This window comes from Vespa mandarinia, chromosome 3 (genome assembly GCF_050613455.1).
Source record: "Vespa mandarinia isolate Hongniang chromosome 3, ASM5061345v1, whole genome shotgun sequence".
In the NCBI taxonomy this organism is placed as follows: domain Eukaryota; kingdom Metazoa; phylum Arthropoda; class Insecta; order Hymenoptera; family Vespidae; genus Vespa; species Vespa mandarinia.
Window position 1 is genome coordinate 9,837,418 of NC_140812.1, and position 17,583 is coordinate 9,855,000.

At 31.6% G+C, this 17,583-nt stretch overlaps 1 protein-coding gene across 1 annotated transcript in view; it reads left to right on the top strand.

The window, feature by feature from the left end:
- The first annotated feature begins 944 nt into the window (after positions 1-944).
- LOC118445088 (cuticlin-3) overlaps positions 945-17,583 on the top strand; it is a 76,358-nt gene continuing 59,719 nt past the window's right edge. The window contains exon 1 of the mRNA XM_035874061.2: positions 945-1,907. Coding sequence (XP_035729954.1) covers positions 1,867-1,907 — 41 coding nt within the window. The 5' untranslated portion in view covers positions 945-1,866. The remainder of the gene's footprint in view (positions 1,908-17,583) is intronic.

Genomic DNA, 17,583 nt, shown 5'->3' on the forward strand with positions numbered 1-17,583 from the left:
GTTGCAGTTGCCATTGGTCCTTAGAACATTTTCCCCACCTCTTCGTTCTCCACGCGGGAAATTCACTTTTTACCGTAGTTATTACAAAACCAAGCCGAGTCTCCTAGAGCATGTCATTACGACGCAGTGCTCCACTCGGTGAGCATCCTCTCGCGAACTTCTCTACTCTATCCAACTACACCACCATCACCATCACCATCACCATCGTCACCATCATCACCAACTTCTTTTTCTTTCATCTTTTACCTTCTCCTTTTATTCTTCGACAGAGTGTTCTTCGTCACAGTCACCTCTTTTGCCTTCTCTTCTTTCTCTTCTTCATCTTCTGCGTATACTTCTCTTCTTCTACCTCTACTTCCACCACCAACCATCACCACCACCACCACCACCACCACCACCACCACCCTCCTTTCTACTATTACCACCACCTCTTATAGATCCACCTCCACCTCCTCCAACTTCACTCATCTCTTCCCACCTTTCGCGTACCCGTGGAAGACGAGCGGCAACTATCTTAGCGCGAATATCTTACGTTCAGAGAGTGCCTAACGACGATCACGGGAACTTGAACAGAACTTCAACTCCGTCGTTTGTTGCACCAATTTTCAACCACCAATCATAGTTCCATTACGAAGGATTAGATTTAACTTCATCATTGTTTCAAATTAATTTCTACGTCATTCCGATTTCTTCTGTCATTTGTATTTATTATTATTATTTCTCTCTTTCTTTCTCTCACTCTTTCTTTCTTTCTTTCTTTCTCTCTCTCTCTTTCCATCTATCCATCTATCTATCTATCTAACTATCTTTCTTTCTTTCCTTCTCTCTGACGTATAACAGACGAAAGAAGACGCGATATTAAGGAACAGAGAGAGAGAGAGAGAGAGAGAGAGAAAGAGAGAGAGAGAGAAAGAGAGAGAGAGAGAGAGAGAGGGAGAGAAAGAGAAGAAAGTAAAGAAAGAAGAAAAGAATAGAAAAGGAGGACGGAGGAAGAGGAGAATAACTACGAGGACACATAGTAGTCTATCTCTTATATACGTATATTATAACAACGTGTGTAAGAAAAAGATAGATGTTGGCTGGAGACAGGAACGTTCTCTTTTACCGTACTATCATCATCACCATCGCCAACTACTATTACTACTTTGGTACTTCCGGATCCCTCCGATACGCGCTAGTGGAAGAAAAGAAGAAGTAGAAGTAGAAGAAAAAGTAGATGAAGAAGTAGTCAGAAAAGAAATAGAAAAAGAAGAAGAAGAAGAAGAAGCAGTCAGAAGGACTTCACACAGTATAATACGAACACAGTAATATACTAGTATTAGTATTAATACAACTAGTAACAGTCGTACAGTAGTAATAGTAATAATAATAATATTAATAATAATATTAATAATAATAATAATAATAATAGTAATAATAGTAGTATAACGAAATCGTTCGCCTGAAGGAAAAGTGGTGTGTGCGGAAACGCATGCGATTCTCGTGTATCACCTATACAAACGAATCGAAAGTATAGTAACGGGCACCGGTCGAGATATATACATACGTATATATACGCGCTCTCACACACACGGACCTTTCGTTTTCAACGCCGAAGAAGTGTTCTGTGATTCGTGAGCGAAATCAACGAAGAGAAAGAGAGAGAGATAGATAGAGATAGAGAGAGAGAGAGAGAGAAAGAAAGAAAGAGAGAGAGAGAGAGAGACGTGTTACATCGGAGAACGGAAGAAAGACGAGATCATCTTCTTCTTTACATCGGCCAACGCTAGAGAGAAAGAGAAAGAGAGAGAGAGAGAGAGAGAGAGAGAGAAAGAGATAACAAGAGGCGGTAAAAATCGAATAGAAAGAGAAAAAGGAAGAAGCAGGATGAACATCGCTGGAATTAAGATGGACTGGACTATCAGATTGTAAGTAAATATATTCATTTTTATTATATATTTAATTTATTATAATTATAATTATTATAATAATAATAATTATTATTATTATTTATCTTTCTTACGATAATACATAAACGTTCAATCAAATAACTCGTTCAATACGAGTTCAATCACGAATTAATCTCATTATATCGTACAGATATGAGCCATTAGTTCTTTAGATATTCTATTATATTTCTAACGAAACACATGACAAATGTATTCTCTTTATCAAATGGCAAGTCTTCTTCTACTTTTTACTTTTTTTTTCTTTTTTTTTTTTTTTTTTTTCTTTTCTTTTCTTTTCTATTCTTTTTGTTGATTTTCAATTTTTCTTTATTCGTAAACTTCTTTTCGGTCAAATTAATTACGCGGACTAATATAATAATCTTGACTATGATAATCCCTTTGGAGAAATCGATCGATTAGAAAGAGAGAGAGAAAGAGAGAGAGAGAGAGAGAAAGAGAGAGAAGATTCTCCTGATAGATAACATTGGAATCTATCAAAAATACGTAATCCATTAGAAGCGAATGCATTCACCGTGAAACTCCTGTATCTCGTTAATCTATTATCCGGTTAAAGAGCTATTCGAATCCTTCTCACTCATACGAAGAATAACTAGATAAAGACACTCCTATGTATGCACATATATATATAGATATATACATGTGCATACATATATATACATATATATGTATATGCATATATATGTAGGTGCATCTTCTTATTATCATATTTCTTTTACTTACTATTACTATTAGCATCCTACATATGTGTATGTAGGTATATAGATTATATGGGAAATCATTTTTAATATACTTCATTCTTCCTCTTTTATTTCTCTTCCTTTTTATTTTTTTGATAATGATCTAACGATCATCCAAGAGAGAAAGAGAGAGAGAGAGAGAGAGAGAGAGAGAGAGAGAGAGAGAGAGAGAGAGAGAGAGAGAAAGATAAAGAGATTAACATTCTTCCTGTTAGAAACTCTTACGACCAAGGGAAGTCGTAAGTTTTCGACCGAAATACAACTTCCTCATTATTTAATTCATTTATTTTCATTCATCCGTGGCGTATTCTCTCGTAAATTATTATCAATCACCTTTTAATACTATCTCATCCTTTCTATCAGTAATTCATTCATACATTCGTTCATTCATTCGTCCATCTATTCATTCATTCATTCATACATTCATTCATTGATCGAGCGATCAATTTTTTGATCATTCTACTTCCCAATTTACGTCTAACGAGTATCGTCAATTGCGTCAGAGTTGTCTCCTTCCATTAGACGTGATAAAAGTAAAAGAAAAGAAAAATAAAGGAAAAGAAATCTACGATCATTTTTCTTTCTCGTTTGAAACGTCGAAGTAAATAAATAAATAAATAAATAAGTAAGTGAGTAAGTAAGTAAGTAAGTAAGTAAGTAAGTAACTAATTAACTAACTAACTAACTAACTAAAGTACGTACCGTTGCGAAAGAGGAAAAATAAATATTGCCAAGTTCGTATCTCATCGTGAACGTTACGATCCGAAGAAAGGACAATCGTTATCCGCATACCTCTACCACGGCAACGGGCCGATGATGATGCCGTTACGATAGTTTTCTCTTCATCCAACTTGGTATAGAGCGAGAGTCATCTTTGTAGATCTTCTTCCTTCATCAGGCATCAGGCATCGCGATTACGCGAACTCGATGGTTCACGCGAGGGCGTTGCCAATCCCAGATATTCGCTTACACGCGATATTATTATAGCTGGATATACTATTGCCTTGGAACGTTAACGAACGAGAGAGAGAGAGAGAGAGAAAGAGAGAGAGAGAGGGAGGATGGTGCAACGATGAAGAATATATATATAAAAAGAAAAAAAAAAGAACAATAATAATAAAAGAAAAGAAAATGAAAATAATAATAATAATAATAATAATAATAATAATAATAATAATAATAATAATAATAATAATAATAATAATAATAATAATAATAATAATAATAATAATAATAATAAAATATTAAAGAAAGAGAAACGTAAAGTAGAGTAGGCGTGATGAACGTTCCTACAGAATCAATTTCAAAGTATAATCATTTTAATTTCTGATCGATAAGATACCGAAGCCCCCACCCTACTCTCTCCGCCTTCCTCCCGACTCCTACCCACCTCTTTGTATTATTATACATACTCTGTTGTTCTATAGTAAAATTAATTTCATTCCACTTTTACCTCCACCCATCCTTCCCACCCCCCCCCCCTTCCCTTTCCCCGGATAACTATCTCGATAATTTTTTTTTTCAATGTTATTTACTTTACCGCGTTTCTTTCTCTCTCTCTCTCTCTCTCTCTCTCTCTCTCTCTCTCTTTCTCTTTTTTTTTGTTGTTGTTGTTGTTCTTCTTCTTCTTCTTCTTCTTTTTCTTTTGTTTCAATTTTTTTATTTGTATGTGTGTTTATTCACTACCTATGAATTTAAACTGGATTCAATTTAACGATATAAAGAGGTACATTATAATTCTCTAATTATTGAAATTAATCTTTGAAAAGAATGTTACAGAGGATCGACTGAATACAAATTCTCGAGGAATCTCGATTCTTCTTATATTACATATATATATATGAAAGTATGTACATATTCGTTGTGCTCACTTCTACTCGATTATATTTCTCGAGTTTAAAAGAACAGGTGGAGGGGGGAGGGAGGGAGGGAGGGTGGGAGGGTGGGAGGAGGCTCGCAAATTCCTCTATCCTCTTTATATTTATCCTGAATGGTCGTTTATAAATAGAGTTGGTATAGGAAAGAGAGGATGTATTAATTTTGATGCCAAGTACCATTAAGATTCTACGTAAGAATCTTATCTTCATTTCGATCGAGTTATAAAATTTTCCGTAATTATGCATAAACGAAATAAAAGTTGAAAAGAGAGAGCGAGCGAGAGAGAGAGAGAGAGAGAGAGAGAGAGAGAAGGAAGAAAAATAAACAATTAATTAAGAAATTCTTCGGAAGCGTGAACGAGTCTCATCTTCATTTCCATCATTATAGTATTTTCTTAATTATACGAAAAAAAAAAAAAAAAAAAAAAAAAAGAAAAAGAGAAACATAATGGAAAACGAAAAAGAGACGAAACGATTCATTAAGAAATACTATCGTATGTACTAACGAATCTTATTTTGCATTTAGATCGTGATAAAATTTCTTCGCTTATGCAAGGGAAAAATGGGAAAAGGAATAAATCTGAATAAATATATGAAGAAATAAAAAATAAAAAATTCTTGAAAATTATTACACTGAATGAATATTAATTGGTAAAGAAGGGAAAGAAAAAAAGAATCGATTTTATGAGACGGAGAGAGAAAAAGAAAGAGGACGGGAAGAGAGAGAGAGAGAGAGAGAGAGAGAGTATGAAAGGATGGATGGATCAAAGAATCGATCGATCGATCGATCGATCGAGAGAGTAGTGACGTTGGCCTTGATCTTTGGTGCGTTGCAGATCGGATCTTTCACCACGATCACGTACTATATCCTATCGGCGACCAATCAAACGGGACATTAACCACAGTGCACTCTAGGGTAGAATTTTACACTGTTTTGCGTATACGATTTTTCCATATGTCCCTATGCAGAATATTCTATCTGCAATTTACTTTTTTTTTTTTTTTTTTTTTTTTTTTTGATATTTCCTTTCCTTAGAGAAAAACATTCTTTACGATTTTATTCTTTAACAATAGTAAATAATAACGAGTATGTTTATACGTATGTATGTGTGTGTGTGTGTGTGTGTGTTTCTTTTATAAGAAAAAAAATGATAATAATTTTTTTCTTTTTTCACAATGAATCCAATCATTTGCACATCTCAATCAATAATATCGCCTTGTTAATTATTAAATTGTCCTAATAAAAAATAAAATATGTTTTATTATAATTATCATCGAGTAAAATTACGAGGGAAGATTATTTTTCTTTTTTCTCTCTTTTTTTTTTTTTTCTTTTTTCTCGCTGCCCATTGGAAACTAGAACAAAAAAAAAAAAAAAGAAAAGGAAAAAGAAAAAAAAAGAAAAAAGGTAAGAAATAAAGAAGGTAAAAAAAAGAAAAGAAATATGAGCAATCTGTAAAGGATTAATTATTGATAGACGTGTCGCGTGTCATCGTACGATCTGAATCAATCTAATAAAATGAAATTGCACGTGTAAAATGAGTCAATGGATTAATTTTAAATTATAACAGATTTTATTAGATTTTAATAAATAGAAATATATCGTAGATTTTAAAGGGATACAAAACTAGACGTGAAAAATAGAGAAAGAGAGAGAGAGAGAGAGAGAGAGAGAGAGAGAGAGAGAGACAGAGAGTGAGAAAGAAAGAGAGGGGGGAGTAAATGAAATGAATAGATATGAGAGTATGAGAACTTAGAAACATCACACACACACACAGACCCATAGAACGTAATGAAATTTGCACGTTGTCGTCGTCGTCGTCGTCGTCGTCGTCGTCGTCGTCGTCGTCGTCGTCGACGTCTTTGTCGTCGTCGACGTCTTTGTCATCGTCATCGTTTCTCTTTAGATTTAGTCGAGTGCGCACGCGTTCGAGAAGATATACGTGCCTCGAAACGACAGGATCAGAAGGTAATGCCATAGAACGAGCTTAGAAAGAGACGAGCCGAGCAGCGATCGTGTGTGGTTAATTTACAGCTAGTTCCTACAGTTCGCTTTATCTACAGTCTTGTATCTATCTATTTCTTTCTCTCTCTCTCTCTCTCTCTCTCTCTCTTTTTTATATATATAAATATATATATTTTCTTCTCTATTTCATGGATCATATCGTATCGTACGTACATACGTATTTATATATGTACGCATATATAAATAGTACGAATGTATCTATATATTTATGTGAGTTAATTTGTTTGTGTGTGTATGTGTGTACGTGTGTGTATGTATGTGTGTGTGTGTGTGTGTGTGTGTGTGAATGTACGTACGGATGAATGGATGTATATATGTATGTATGTATGTAGATACATAATTATTTATCCGAGAAACAGTAACTCGTGAAAATGTAGAAATTAATATGTATGTATATATCTATCTGTGTGGTATAAAAAAAAAAAAAAATAAAAAAAAAAAAGACAGAGAGAGAGAGAGAGAGAGAGAGAGAGAGATAGAGAGAGGGAGGGAGAGAGAGAAGAACAAAAAGGAGGAAAAGGAAAGAAGAAGAATTCGTGCTAAAAGCTGTAAAAAGATAATTAGTCCGGTGGTAATCATTACGTCTCATAGAAACGAATTATCCAAGAGAGAGAGAGAGAGAGAGAGAGAGAGAGAGAGAGAGAGAGAGAGAGAAAGAGATACAAAACTTTGACTATCATTCTGCTAATAACGGAAATAATTAAAGCGTGATCGAGTTACCTGATGTTAGTATTTAAACATTGCCTCTTTCTCTCTCTTCCTCTCTCTCTCTCTCTCTCTCTCTCTCTTTCTCTCTCTGTCTTTCTCTCTCTTTCTCTTTCTTATTGACCTTTAGCGAGCAAATTTTACGGTTAAAATGGGTGATCGAAGGAAGACTTTAGGATCTATTTTTGAAATATGAATAGAAGAAAAAGATGATAATGATAATAATGATGATGATGTTGATGATGATGATGATGACGATGATAATGATGACGATGATGATAAGGAAGAGTAGGAAGACGGAAACGATAGGAAAGATAATTAGTAGAGTTAGTGGTATTTATCTCTTTGATTGCGCGATAAAAAAAAAAAGAGCAAAGAAAGAAAAAAACAAAAAAAAAAAGAAAACAAAAAAAGAAAAAAAAGAAGAAAAAAAGAATAAAAAAAAAACAAAAAAAAAAAAAAGAAATAAAGAAGGAAAACGAAAAAGAAGAGCGCGATTTTCAAACGAATTAGATAGGAATGTTCGTTGATTTTACGAGAATTAACTTATTTGTAACATAAATATCGACTTATTAACTAATTTTAGAAATATCTCTCTCTCTCTCTCTCACTCTCTCTCTCTCTCTCTCTGTCTTTTTCTCCTTATTCTTTTTTTTTTCTTTTTACTTCTCTTTTTGTTTGTTTGTTTTTTCTCTTCTATTAGAGAACTAATTCCAAGAATTAGTAAACGCCTTACGAGAGAGAGAGAGAGAGAGAGAGAGAGAGAGAGAGAGAGAGAGAGAGAGAGGATGCATCGTCGTCTATTAATTTAAATCGAGACTCAGGAAATTTCTTGTCTTTCTTCAAATAGAACGCGATTAAAAGTTTATGATTTAAAATAAGAAGATATATATATATCGATCGCTATTGCTCGTCATTCTTCCTATCATTTATTATCTCCTTCTCTCTCTCTCTCTCTCTCTCTCTCTCTCTCTTTCCCTCTCTTTCATTCTATCTATCTATATAATCATTTCCTTTTGGGTATGCACACTTGGTCTTTCCTACTCGTTAAATTTTGCAATTAGCAAAATTGCTTGGCCAGATTCTTTAGAAATATAGTTTGCCATGCGAAAATGGAAGCTTCGACGATCTCGTAGATCTATAATTTATCTTTTATCCGTCTTTCTTTCATTTTCGTAAATCTCTATCTCTCTCTTCTTTTTTTTTTTTTTTTTTTTAATAAGCGTTCTTTTTATATAGAGATTATAAAATACGAACGTAATATCCCTTTCAACGAACAATAGTTATCTCTACTCGTTGAAGATAAAATATGAATTTTGAAATATTTTCTGGAGGTTTGGCAATGATTCGTAATTTTCTTTTTTTTTTATTTTCTTTTCTCTTCTATCATTCATTTTTTTTTTTTTTTTTCTTTTTTTATATGGCTAAAGGTCCGGTTAATTATAAAAATGATCTGTCATTGATGTAAAAAAAGAATTGAATTTATCATTTATTTTATTATATTGTACATAAGAAATAGAGAAATATATATTTATATGCATATGTATATAAATAAAGCTTCTTTATCTATTCTATTGATGAAGGCTGAACATACGAATAATTATAGAAATGATTTAATTAGAAAATATAAAAAAAAAGAAAGAAAAAGTGGAATTGAATATATCATTTATTCGCATGAGCGAAGATAATAATATTTATTTAAATGAAAAAAAGAACATTTATTTGGTCCATTTTTCGAATAAAGGCGAACTCTCAAATAATTACGAAAAATGATTTGAATTAAAAATGAAAAGAAAATTGCAATCAAAAAAAAAAAGAAAAAAAAAATATATATATATATATATAGAATATTGTACACAGATATTTTTGTCTACGACTTAAATCACATTTTTTATTTCACTTTTTGACTGAAAAATTGAAACAAAATGCAAAAGTCGAATTCGCAAAAAAAGAAAGAAAGAGAGAGAGAGAGAGAGAGAGAGAGAGAGATAGAAGAAAACTAAGAAAAAGATAAAAGCAGTGTCGTCTTCGTCTTCGTCGTGGCGTCACGCGACGTGCTTCGCGATGCGTGAAATTCGCGGAAAAATCTTTCTACTGCTTCGTGATGCTGCTTTCGTTTTCTCTCGACGTGTATTCTTTTTCTTTCCTCTTTTTTTTTTTCTCTCTTACCCCTTCTCCTTCTTCCTCTTTTTCTTCCTTCTTCTCTTTCTTCTTCTTCTTCTTCTTCTTCTTCTTCTGCTTCCTCTTCTTCCTCCTTCTTCTTCTTCTTCTTCCTTCTTCAATTCGCGCGATTCCTCTCTTGCGTTCCAACCGATTACAGATAAAGACACGGGTGTACTTTTTCTCACATTCATTTCTCTTCTTCTTTTTTCCCCTTTTCTTTTTTCCTTCTTCTTGTTCTTTGAAAAAAAAAAAAAAAGAAAAAAAAAATAATAATAATAATAAAAAAAAAAGTACTAACATAAAGAACCACGATCAAATTGAATTGCTACGCTTTCCTGTGAGAATATAATCCTTCGAGGGAGGAAATTCTCTGACTGAAGTTTGTTCTTCTTTTGCTTCTTGTGGATCTTCGAACGAAAAAAAAAAAGAAAGAAGAAAAAAAGAAAAGAAACGAGAAGAGAAAAGAAAAAAAAAAAAAGAAAAATAGAATAAACGAAAGAGTAGAAAACAAAAAAGGAAATAATCGGACAATGAGGATCGCGAGAAAGTGTGTGCGATTGATTTTTTGATTGATGAAAAGAAAAATTGAAAAAGGAAGAAAAAGAAATAAAAAAAAAAGAAAAAAAAAATAAAGAATAAGAAAGAAAGAAAAAAAATCGGAAGAAAAGGATTCTTCTTCTTTCTTCTTTTTTGCTTTTTTCCTTTTCTCTTTTCTTTTTCCTGTTTTTTTTTCTTTTTTTCTTTTTTTTTCGTTCAAAACGAAAAGGAAAAATTTCTAATCGATATTCTCTAACGACAAGTATTATCGGTTCTTCTCATATCGAACGATTTGCATGGGATCAAGTATAACCCTAAAAGGGAGATTAAGGTTTCAAGGTCGTATAAAATGCTTACTCAATTTATATGCTCGACATCGTGCAAAACTAATGTAAAAACACACGTCGAAATGTTGAAGGATAATTTTTGAAAAATCGACGATAGCGAAAAATTCGATATTTCAATGATGTCTAATAATAAACTTACATATATTACGAAGATTGAAGGTTGTACATTACTACCTTTAGTCTGTATTTTTTTATCCATTTTTTTTTTCTTCCTTTTCGTTATTCTTTTATTTCCTTTTATTATTTTTTCCTTTTCTTTTTTTTTTGTCTTTTTTTCTTTTTGTCGTTGTTGTTCTTTTTACTATTTTTTTTTTTCTTTTCCTTTTCTCTTACATTTTACCCGGGGCCAACTTATTCTTTCTTCTTGGCTACCTTCGAGCGTTTGGGAATTTTTAAAAAGATAAAAAGAGAGACAGACAGACAGACAGAGAGAGAGAGAGAGAGAGAGAGAGAGACAGAGAGAGTGAGAGAGAGAGAGAGAGAGAGAGAGAGAGAGAGAGAGAGAGAGAAAGAGAATACATTTAACGTCGTTGGGCCACCCGTAAGTTATCGAAAATTGTTGGTTATTTCGAAATTTTTCTTACCTCGAGAGAATTTCAATAATCTTCGATATATATATACATACATACATATATATATATATATATATACACATATATATATATATATGTATATATATATGTGTGTATGCGTGTATGTGTTTGATGTGTAACATTATGGCAGTGTTTCCCAATCCTTCTCACATCATCGTTGGATACCTTGAATGATTTTAATGCCATCATCAATGGCATAATAATCAAACGATTTTTAAAAGAATTTAATCATAAATAAATACTTTATATATATATATATATATATATATATATATATTTATTTATTTATTATCATTATTTTTGTCTTTTTCTTTTTCTTTTTTTTTTTGTTTTTTTTTTTGATTAATTTAACTCTCCCCGACGAATATAAATTTTAAATTATTATATCCTTCAGTGTATCGTATTAAACCTAATCACCTCTTCAATACCTTCGATCATTCAACCCCCATCCGAGATATTCTTACGTATTTAACCGTAATGTTGGGAAACACTGTCTTAGAGAAACCCCAAGCGACATTTACATATCGTCGGATGAACTCTGGAATATATCTCGCATAATCGTCCTTGGGCTATTCGATGCATTAAAATTTATCAGCCGGCGATAATAAACGGTTGCTTACCGAAGTGAATCCTTTCGAGAGAATCCTCTCTCTCTCTCTCTTTTTCTCTCTCTATCTCTCTATCTCTCTATCTCTCTTCTTCTTGTTATTATACTTCGTGCTATGAAATAACACGATAGTTTGATCTAGAACGATCGACTATCGATCGATATCACTCGTACACGATTCCTTTACTATTCTCCGAATGGATCTAGATGATATTTATGTTCTTGAAAATACGATAACATCGATTACGTTCATTTGAACAATCCTTTCATTGTTCTATGCATATCGATTATGTATATATATATGTATGTGTGTGTATTTAGATAAACTGATCTCTCTCTCTCTCTCTCTCTCTCTCTCTCTCTTTCTCATTTAGGTATATAAAAATAGAAGAAGAAATCATTTTAACTTATTGCACATCACTCGTAGTACTTCGATTTATCTAATAAAATTAAAACGTTCCTTTTAACGATCCATATCTCGTAACTCGAATAAATCGTATCTATTGATCTAAACGACGATGACTTATCAAATGGTTTAGTGTGCGTTCGTTTAAACAATGTTAAACGTGTTATCTTGAAGTATTTATTTATTTTATCTTTTAAAAGCGAACTAAAAAAAAGAAAAAGTAAGATAAGAAAATATTACAAAAAGACATAGAAATAAAATCACATGAAAAGAAAAAAAAAAAAAAAACAAAAAAAGAAAAAAACAAAAAAACAAAAAAATGAAAAATAAACAAAATTAAACGATCTTATGTGTTATTTGAATGTATTATTATTAATCGTGCTATGGTATCAGGAGATTTTACTGAATCAAGAAAAATATTATCTAGATATCAACCAAGATGGAAAAAGTTATGGAATATGCTTGGAAATTACTGTCACGCAGCATCCTCACTCTCTCTCTCTCTCTCTCTCATTCTCTTTTTCTCTCGACACGTCGATTTGCATCTTGTACGCGATATGTCGTTGATGAAGCAACGATCGAACACGAATGAAGTATATACCTTCCCTTCTCCTTATTTTTCTTTTTCCTTTACGTAGCAACGCCTATTGGTCGTTCTGCCTATCTTACGGTGTATTATATTGGTTCCGGTATAATATAATAACTCAATAAGAAATTCCAGTAGCGTACTTATACGAAAGAATGAAAAAGAGCGAGAGAAAAAGAGAGAGAGAGTGAGAGAGAGAGAAAGAGAGAGATTGAAAGAGATAGACAGAAATAAAGAGAGTTTATATCATCCTCTTCCTATTTGATATCTAAGCTTAACGTTACATCCGTGATAATAAAGCGGAAATAGAGAGAAAGAGAGAGAGAGATCTCGTAAAATATTTTGTTGGAATCACGCATGATTTCATACAAATTAATTTTATTTATTCCCTTATATGGCTTTATATATACCTATATATTTATATATATATATATATGTATATTAATTATATTATTATATATAAAAAATGTAGATGAAATATTTATAACGATTAAAATAAGTCAAAATTAGTTAGAGAGAACGGTTCTTTGTTTTTCTTTTCTTTTCTTCTTTTTTTTTCCTTCTTTTTTTTTGTTTTTTTTTTTTATTTCGTTTCGGTTCCCTCGTAAATTCTCATGAATTTATATCTTTAATACGTGAGTCACGAAATTTCAAGAGAGAAAGAAAGAAAGAAAGAAAGAGAGAGAGAGAGAAAGAGAGAGAGAGAGAGAAAAAGAGACGAAAGAAACTATTATAAGGTTCAACTACCCAAGAATGTGGGCCCAACGTTCGTGGGCCTTATATTAGGTGCCGTTAAATCCTGACAAGTGACAAAATACAAGGAGGTATCATTCGCAATCGCGATAAGGAGGATTAGAACGGGCCGTACTTCCGATTAATTTTATGCTAGTCATATTTACATAAATTTTTTCAATACGAAAGATAGATCCACTCGCAAATAAATGATTTGATATGTAGTATATTCTAAGTGCAAACATATGTACGTATCTATATATATATATATATGTGTGTGTGTGTGTGTGTGTGTGTGTATTTACATATGTATGTATTTTATTTAAGTCGTTTTTTTATCATCGAGAAGAATCATTAAAACGATCTCATTTTCCACGAATATTCGTGTTAACCTTAGTTACAAATTTTATTTAACGGGTGGAGGGGAGGGGGGGTAGCGCGGAAGCAAGCTGAATCAAGATAATAAATTAATAGATACATATGTAAATTTTTCACGTTGAAATTATCTCATTTATAATATGATACTACGTCGATTTGCATATTATAATTGTTTCCGTTCGATATAACTATTTAATTTTAATACATGAACGTGTGGACACGGATGTGTGTTATGGTATCATCAATGTTTCTTAATACTTTTGATTTGTCTTTTTTTTTGCTATTTTTTTTTCTTTCTTCTTCTTCTTCTTCTTCTTCCTTTTTTTTTCCTTTTTTTTTTTTTTTTTTTTTTTTTTTTTACTTAGAGTTATCAGTCACGCTCTGAAAAATGTCCAAAAGACGTAACTCTGGACGAATTTATAAATTATAACAAAAAAAATTCGAGTCTTTCGAATTATGACACCAATGTTGACCGATCCAAAAACGTGTAAAGAGAGAGAGAGAAGAAAAATAAATACAAGACGAAATGAAAAATAAAAGTCGCAAATAATTCTCGAATGATGCCATAGTTATTACTAAAATGATTTATTCCTCGTCAAAGGTAAATCATGAATCAACGATTTACCGAGAATGCTTGAGTATTCTCTCACGTTAGAAAGAAAAAAAGAAAGAACGAGAAACAAAAATAGAAGAAAAGAAAAAAGAAAAAAAAAAAGAAAAGAAAACGAATGTAAAGAAAAGAAAAACTAAAATAATAATTGTAAGCTCGATGATGTCACGCGAACTTAAATGCCGTCTACCTTAAAGAATGCGTTTGCAGAAAGGATGGAACATAACTTAGTAATTAAGTCGCTTCTATATATATATATATATATATATATATATATATATATATATATATATATATATATACTATCTAATGCGTTTTAATTACGTTTGGTAACGCATTCTTTGATGTCACGCAAATACATTTTTCATACTTTTCCATAATTCCGCATATTTCATATATCATACATAGAATACATATGAAGATTATAAAATATAAATTATCTAATATATAATAATATAGATTAATCATATATTATGACAATATTATATTATTATAAATCTTATTGTTATCTATATAATTATTAAAAGATATACATTAATTAATATTATTATTATATTATCTTATTATCATTATTATGATATAATATAATGCAATATTATAAGCGAAGGAGAGATCTGATTGAATTAATTTTTGTTCGAGAAGGATGAGGAAAAAAAAAAAAAAAAAGAAAAGGAAAAGGAAAAAAACCCGAAAAAAAATATTCTCTCTCTCTCCTATTTTCTCTCTTATAAATGAATAAAAAAAAAAAAAAAAAAAAAAAAAAAAAGAATAAAGAATAACTAAATAACTGAATAAATAAAAGAAAAAAGAAAAAAAAAGAAGAAAAAAAGAAGAAAAAAGGAAGAAAAAAAGAGATAAAAGAGGAAAAAAGAAAAGAAAAGAAGAATTGAGCATAGAAACGACCTTAACCTCTTTCATGTGGACGTACCCCAAGGCAAGATATTTCCGTCTGGTGGTACTATCGTCCTGTCTACGAAGGAACAATCGACCTTTTTTTTACCCTTCGTGTTGTCTCGGAAATGTAAGGCGGAGTAGACCGATGGAAAGGACAATGACATTGACTGTCGTCCTGTTCGTCGTCGTCGTCGTCGTCGTCGTCGTTGTCGTTGTCGTCGTCGTTGTCGTTGTCGTTGTCGTTGTCGTTGTGACCATGACTCGACTAAGTTGCAATTACTATCGAGTTGCCTTCGCTCGGCCAGTCATCGTCCTGTTCCTTCACCTCCTTTATCCTCTCCGACTTCTCTTTGCCCTTTTTTTCTCCTTTTTCTTTTTTTTTCTTTTTCTTTTTCTTTTTCTTTTTCTTTTTCTACGTCATATCTCCACGCTTCGAGCAACGAATTACCGTGTCGCACATATAGATAGACGCATACCATATCTATCTACACGTTTATATTAACGCACGTATACATTTACTACGTATATATATATATATGTATATATATATATGTGTAGATAAATAAATAGATAAATAGATACATACATGCATACATATATATATATATATATATATATATATATATATAACATAGTGTCGAACGAAAAGAAAGATAAAGAGAGAAAGCTATATCTTGGGATGACGCGCTTAAGTAGAGGCGGATACGTTTGACCTTCAAAGTGGCGCTGACCTTCGCCAAGAGAGATCGTCCAATGGAAATAAAGTTATCTTCGTCGATGCGCTTAACGGTAAACTCTTCTTTAACAAAATTTTCTGAGCGATTTTTTCTTTTTTTCTTGTTTTTTCTTTTTTTCTCTTTCTCTCTCTCTCTCTCTCTCTCTCTCTCTCTCTCTCTCTCTTTTTCTTTTCTTTTCCTCACTTATTCCTCTTTCCTCATTACGAGAAAATGATGAAAAATAATTTATCGATCGGGATTGTTGATTTTATTTTTAATAATAATGATAATAATAATAATAATAAAAATAATAATAAAAAGAAGAAATGAAAAGAATTTGAAAAGAAGAAAAAAAATTTACGAAGATAGCGATATTCTCTCTCTCTCTCTCTCTATCTCTATCTCTTTAGTTCGTTCGCAGGAATAACATTTGCATCTACTTAAGTTAGTACTCAAACGATACGCCGAAGATCCATGGACGAGAAATGATGCTTCCCTGAGTTTCCTCCCGTGATCATTATTATGCAACCAAGTAAAACGTTCGAGATTAAGTCGGTATATCTCGAAACTGTCGCTCGAAGCTAAAGTAATTTCGTTTTGAAGGGTCGGTTGTTAACGTCCAACCATGTCTTGCTCGTTCTGAACGAATAACACGTCCTCGTTCGACATACATATATACATACATATATATACATATATATATATATAATAACTTTTTACTGAACTACTTATCGAGTTTCCTTCATGAAAAAACGATCCTGCAATTAGATATCGATAAGAGAGAAGAGAAAAAGAAAAATTGCTTTTTTTTTTTTCTTTTTTCTTTTTTTTTTTGTTCAAATCAAGAGAAAAGAAAAAGAGAGCGACCGCAAAGAAGAGAAGAGAAAGAAAGAAAGAAAGAAAAAAAAGTACACGTATTCAGCCACGCTTATTTATTCATGAAATTATTTTGTAATTTATATACGTTCAATCGATATTTCTAATATATAATATCGATACGTTATATATATATATATATATATATATATATATATATATATATATACGAGTGACGTAATCCTGATTTAATTAATAAAATTCAATTTATATTAATGAAGATATTTGCAGTGTCTTAAAGATAAATAGTTGTCATTATAATTGATAAAGATTTCTAATCGTATGAATGGAAGTGAGAAGAGGAAGGATGAAAAATAGATAAAGAAAAAGAAAATGAGCAAAAGATAGAAATTAATCATTATACATATATATATATTTTTTTTTTTATAATATAATATTTCGAATTGTATAAGTTACAAAGAGATAGAGAGAGATAGAGAGAGAGAGAGAGAGAGAGAGAGAGAGAGAGAAAGAGAGAGTGAGAGAGAAAGGTAGAAAGAAAAAGAAGAAAAAAAACAAGAAATATATATCGTGTTATCCGTAGTGGGCGAAATAAACGTTAATTAAATATAAACGGATGTTATAGATCTCAGGATACTCTGGATTATCTCACGAGATTAACTTTTACGAGGATTCCTTCGCGAGGACCGTTCACTATCTACTGACAGTGTACGAGTATATATGTGTATCTTTTTTCCTCTTATCGTATTCTCTTTTATAATAACAATGACTGCGACCTTCGTGGAATGTTTAAAGGGGTCGTTAGAGAAGAATGGAAAAAAAATCTTCGTTAGAATATACTCTAAGAACAACAACAATAACAATAACATACATATATTATTTA